Source organism: Triticum dicoccoides, chromosome 4B (genome assembly GCF_002162155.2).
Source record: "Triticum dicoccoides isolate Atlit2015 ecotype Zavitan chromosome 4B, WEW_v2.0, whole genome shotgun sequence".
Taxonomy (NCBI): domain Eukaryota; kingdom Viridiplantae; phylum Streptophyta; class Magnoliopsida; order Poales; family Poaceae; genus Triticum; species Triticum dicoccoides.
The window spans coordinates 45,350,920-45,354,518 of record NC_041387.1 but is presented as its reverse complement, the minus strand read 5'-3'; the positions used below and the strand labels follow the sequence as shown (position 1 = coordinate 45,354,518).

Sequence of the window (3,599 nt, the reverse complement as noted above, 5' to 3'; positions counted from 1 at the left end):
TGATACATTGTTCTACTAGACTTAATTTGCATGCTATGTATGAATGATTTATGCTATTTTTCATCTGAACTTTGATGAATATCGCCGGTTTGCACGAATTTCGTCCAGTTAGTTCAAATATGGGTTGAAATGTATGCGGCTACGGTTTGATGGCGACCTCCCGCATCCGTGTCCGCGGACTGGTTCTTCCTGTCCACGGACAGATGCGAGAGAAAATTTCCGGGTCACCTTGGAGATGCCCTAAGCACCTCGCTCTTGAGGGAGGAACCGTAAGAGTCTGAATATGATCAGTTCGGTATGAGTAGACGAGTTCTACCCTTATAACTTGCATAGATACACACGTTCTTTATATCCATAGTGTGAAACAGCATCATACTATTAATTTTAGAGTAAAGGCCTCGATATCGTTTAACGATTCTTTTGTATGAACAAAAGAGTGCCGCCCACATAATCTTGTATTGATTTGTGGACAGGTAATACATAGTATGATAGTTCTATATATCCAGGACAACATACAAGATCGTTTAACGATTCTGGTCCATAAACAAATTAGGAAGATATGTTTCAATATTACTAAGAAAAGACATATATATCTTAGCTGAAAAGACATGTAACCAAGAGAGAGATCCATCAAGTTAACAACCGAGCATATTTATTTATTCTTTATACTTGTATGCAAGCAAACAAGAGAGTACAGATCGAGCTACAATCTTGATCCTGTTACAACAAAAACCATAAAGAAACTAAAAGCAAAGGGTTCATCCAAGCTGCTGGGCCAACCAACCAGCTTGCACTAGCCCTGAAAAACAGGCACACCCTACTACTGCACTTCTGAATCAAAGGCTTGCAAAAGTCCCCCCTCGGTGCTGAAAAAAAAAAAAGACGCCATTTTTGTCCACAGATATTTGAAGCCTTCTGGGAACAGTATGGTAGGATTTGAGAGGCCGGCAAAGGTAGGTGTTTGGGTTTGAAAAAACTCGGTCCGGCCTCTCGTCGAAAAAAAACAGGGTGAAAAGGGCAATATTGGTGTAGGGGAGAAATGAAAATTGGGTTTTTGTAAAATTCAAACTCCCCTTGGTAACTAGCCCTAGAAAAAGACTTGTCTCATTTTTTCTCACTCTACTCTCTCCCAGGAACATGGAGTGATTTTGATCAAACCATGCAAAAAAAGGGAGAGGGTAGAAGTAATTAACTAGTGGTTTTGCTGCACCCATGGGGCAAAAAAGGTGGGAAATGGCTATCTTTGAGGATGAGGGGCACCGTGTGGGGGACTGCAAGCGAGCTATCATCATCAGCACCAGCGGGGAAGAACCTAAAACTCATTAGCCCCAAATCCTCGGGGCTAATGATGAAAAAAAGGAGGGAAACAGAAGCCAAAGATCTAAATTAGACTTGATGAGGAGCAAGTCCTTCATGGCGACGACTTGAACGCTTGATGTAGCTTCCTGACGATGTCCTTGACAGACAACGAGAAGTCTTCGCCGGCCTGCATCAGATTAACATATCAGTCAGACTAAGTAATTAATTAAGTGGTTTTTATTACATGTACTGGTAGTAAATTATGGGGCAATTAAGAAGTGGAGATGATTGGGGGCTGACCGTGGCCATGATGGTGATGTCGATGGAGGAGGTGGTGAAGGGGAGCACATTGGTGTTCATGATGGCGAGGTCGATGCTCTCGAGCTCGGAGAGCGCGGCGACGAGGACGCCCCTGCGGTTCTCGCAGTGGATCTTGACGAGCACCGTGCGGTCCGACATCCGGGCCTCGATCTCCGGCAGCCCGGCGTCGGCGCCCTCGAAGTTCTCGTCGCAGGACGACCCGTCGTCCTCGTCGGCGGCGAGCTGCGACTTCTTGACCAGCACCGCCGACTCCACCGGCCGCCGCCGGGCCACCTCCTCCATGCCCTTCACCTGCTCCTGCAGCGTCTTGACGTACTTGATCGCGTCGCCCAGCACCGACGCCTTGTCCATCTTCTTGAGGCCCGGCACGATCTTGGAGAGCGCGATGAAGCGCTCGCTGAGCTTCTCCCGGCGCTTCCTCTCGGCCATGATGTGGTCCTGGTTCTGGGCGGCCGGCCGGGAGGGCGCCCTGGCGGGCTCGGCGACCATGGCGTCGTAGCTCCGCTTGACCTGCTGGAACGACGCCACGGCCCCCGCGTCAACCTCCTGCTTGGGCTTCACGGGCGCCGCCGCGGAGGCCGCGCCGTAGTAGGCGGCGGCGGCGCTGGGGGCCTGCGGCGCCTTGGCGAACGCGTCGGCGTGGCCGCCGAAGGAGAGGATGGTCGGGGAGGAGGAGTCGGCGGGGGAGCCCTGCTCCGTGACGCACGAGTCCCAGCTGGTGTTGACCTTGGCCGCCTTGCGCGGCCGGTGCTCGCCCGCCGCCGCCGCGGCGTACTGATGCTGCTGCTGCATCAGCGCCGCCGCCTCCATCTCCCCCTGCCCGAAGGCCACGGCGATCTGCTGCTCCGTGTACTGCTCCAGCGTCGCGTCCGACTGCCACTGGTGGAAGAAACTCGGCTCGTCCATCACCTGCACGCCACCAAACCAGGAACAACCAGTCAGCCACCCAGCTCGCCCCACACCATTACACCCGACGCTATCAGAAGACGAGCAGCAAATTACCATATTGGAGAACCACTGAGTCGCCATTCGCAGATACTAAAAATCGCTCGCTCGCTCCCTCGAAACGCCTCGCCTCCAAGCCAAAGACTGCAGCAAACTGCTTCGTCAAGCTCAGCAAACAGCCGGAATCCTGATCAGAAGAACACGCACGAAAGCAGAGCAGTTAGCATTGGGCAAAGCAAACACATAGCAATGCAGCCTGCCCGTGGGTAAAAATTATCACGGAAGAGAGACCAACCTTGGGAGAGAGAGAGAGACAGAGAGATAGGGAGAGAGATGGGTCAGCCGGCGATGTGGTATTGGTCCCTTTCCTTTGCACCAATGTCCAACGGAGGCGACCTTATATAACCTCTGCGACGGGGGGCGGGGGACTATTTTAAGGCCTCTTGGTCTAGGTCGGGTGTGAACTACTCGGCCTCCCTCACCTTCCTTTCATCCGCAGACTGTACCAATGGTGGCTGCCTCGCTCGCTCAAGTCACCTATCCCCCCTGCACCGTGCCCCCTTTTTTAACAAAGGGTTTGGAGTGGCATTATGTCAAGCATACGGAGTACAGTACTACTTACATTATTGCTCTCTCGCTTTCTCCCTCAAGCGATTGCGGTATTGGCTGACAGGGAGATATTTTAATTCGCTGGGATGGATTACTTCATGGTGATGTCAAGGGAGATCGGGGCACAGGTTGTGTGAAATGCCGGGGGATCCCAAATATTGGGAGTGATATGGGTTCTTGTCGCTTCTGCTAGCGTTATTGGTTGGGCGTTTCGTCGTCGCAGGGGCGTTCGGGTTGTTCGGGAATGGTGTGAGGCCACTTGGATTTTATTTGGAGATTTTGCATATCAGAAGTAGATATAGATGTACCAATCCTTTTTGTATGTGATATGAGATGGTGTATCGATATATCCATATTTTATATATACTACACAAAAAGAATGTATTGTTTCGAATATCCATTTCTGAACCCGACCTCATCTGATC

The 3,599-nt window shown here is 51.2% G+C and overlaps 1 protein-coding gene across 1 annotated transcript; it reads right to left on the bottom strand.

Moving 5' to 3' along the window:
- Positions 1–630: 630 nt before the first annotated feature.
- Positions 631–3,061, bottom strand: LOC119294900 (transcription factor bHLH18-like). The gene is made up of 4 exons (XM_037573182.1): positions 2,861–3,061; positions 2,623–2,752; positions 1,600–2,529; positions 631–1,486 (listed from the first exon to the last, which is right to left on the bottom strand). The coding sequence occupies exons 2-4, from the start codon at positions 2,647–2,649 to the stop codon at positions 1,412–1,414; spliced, it is 1,032 nt and encodes a 343-aa protein (XP_037429079.1). The 5' UTR covers positions 2,650–2,752; positions 2,861–3,061; the 3' UTR covers positions 631–1,411.
- Between the last annotated feature and the right edge of the window lie 538 nt (positions 3,062–3,599).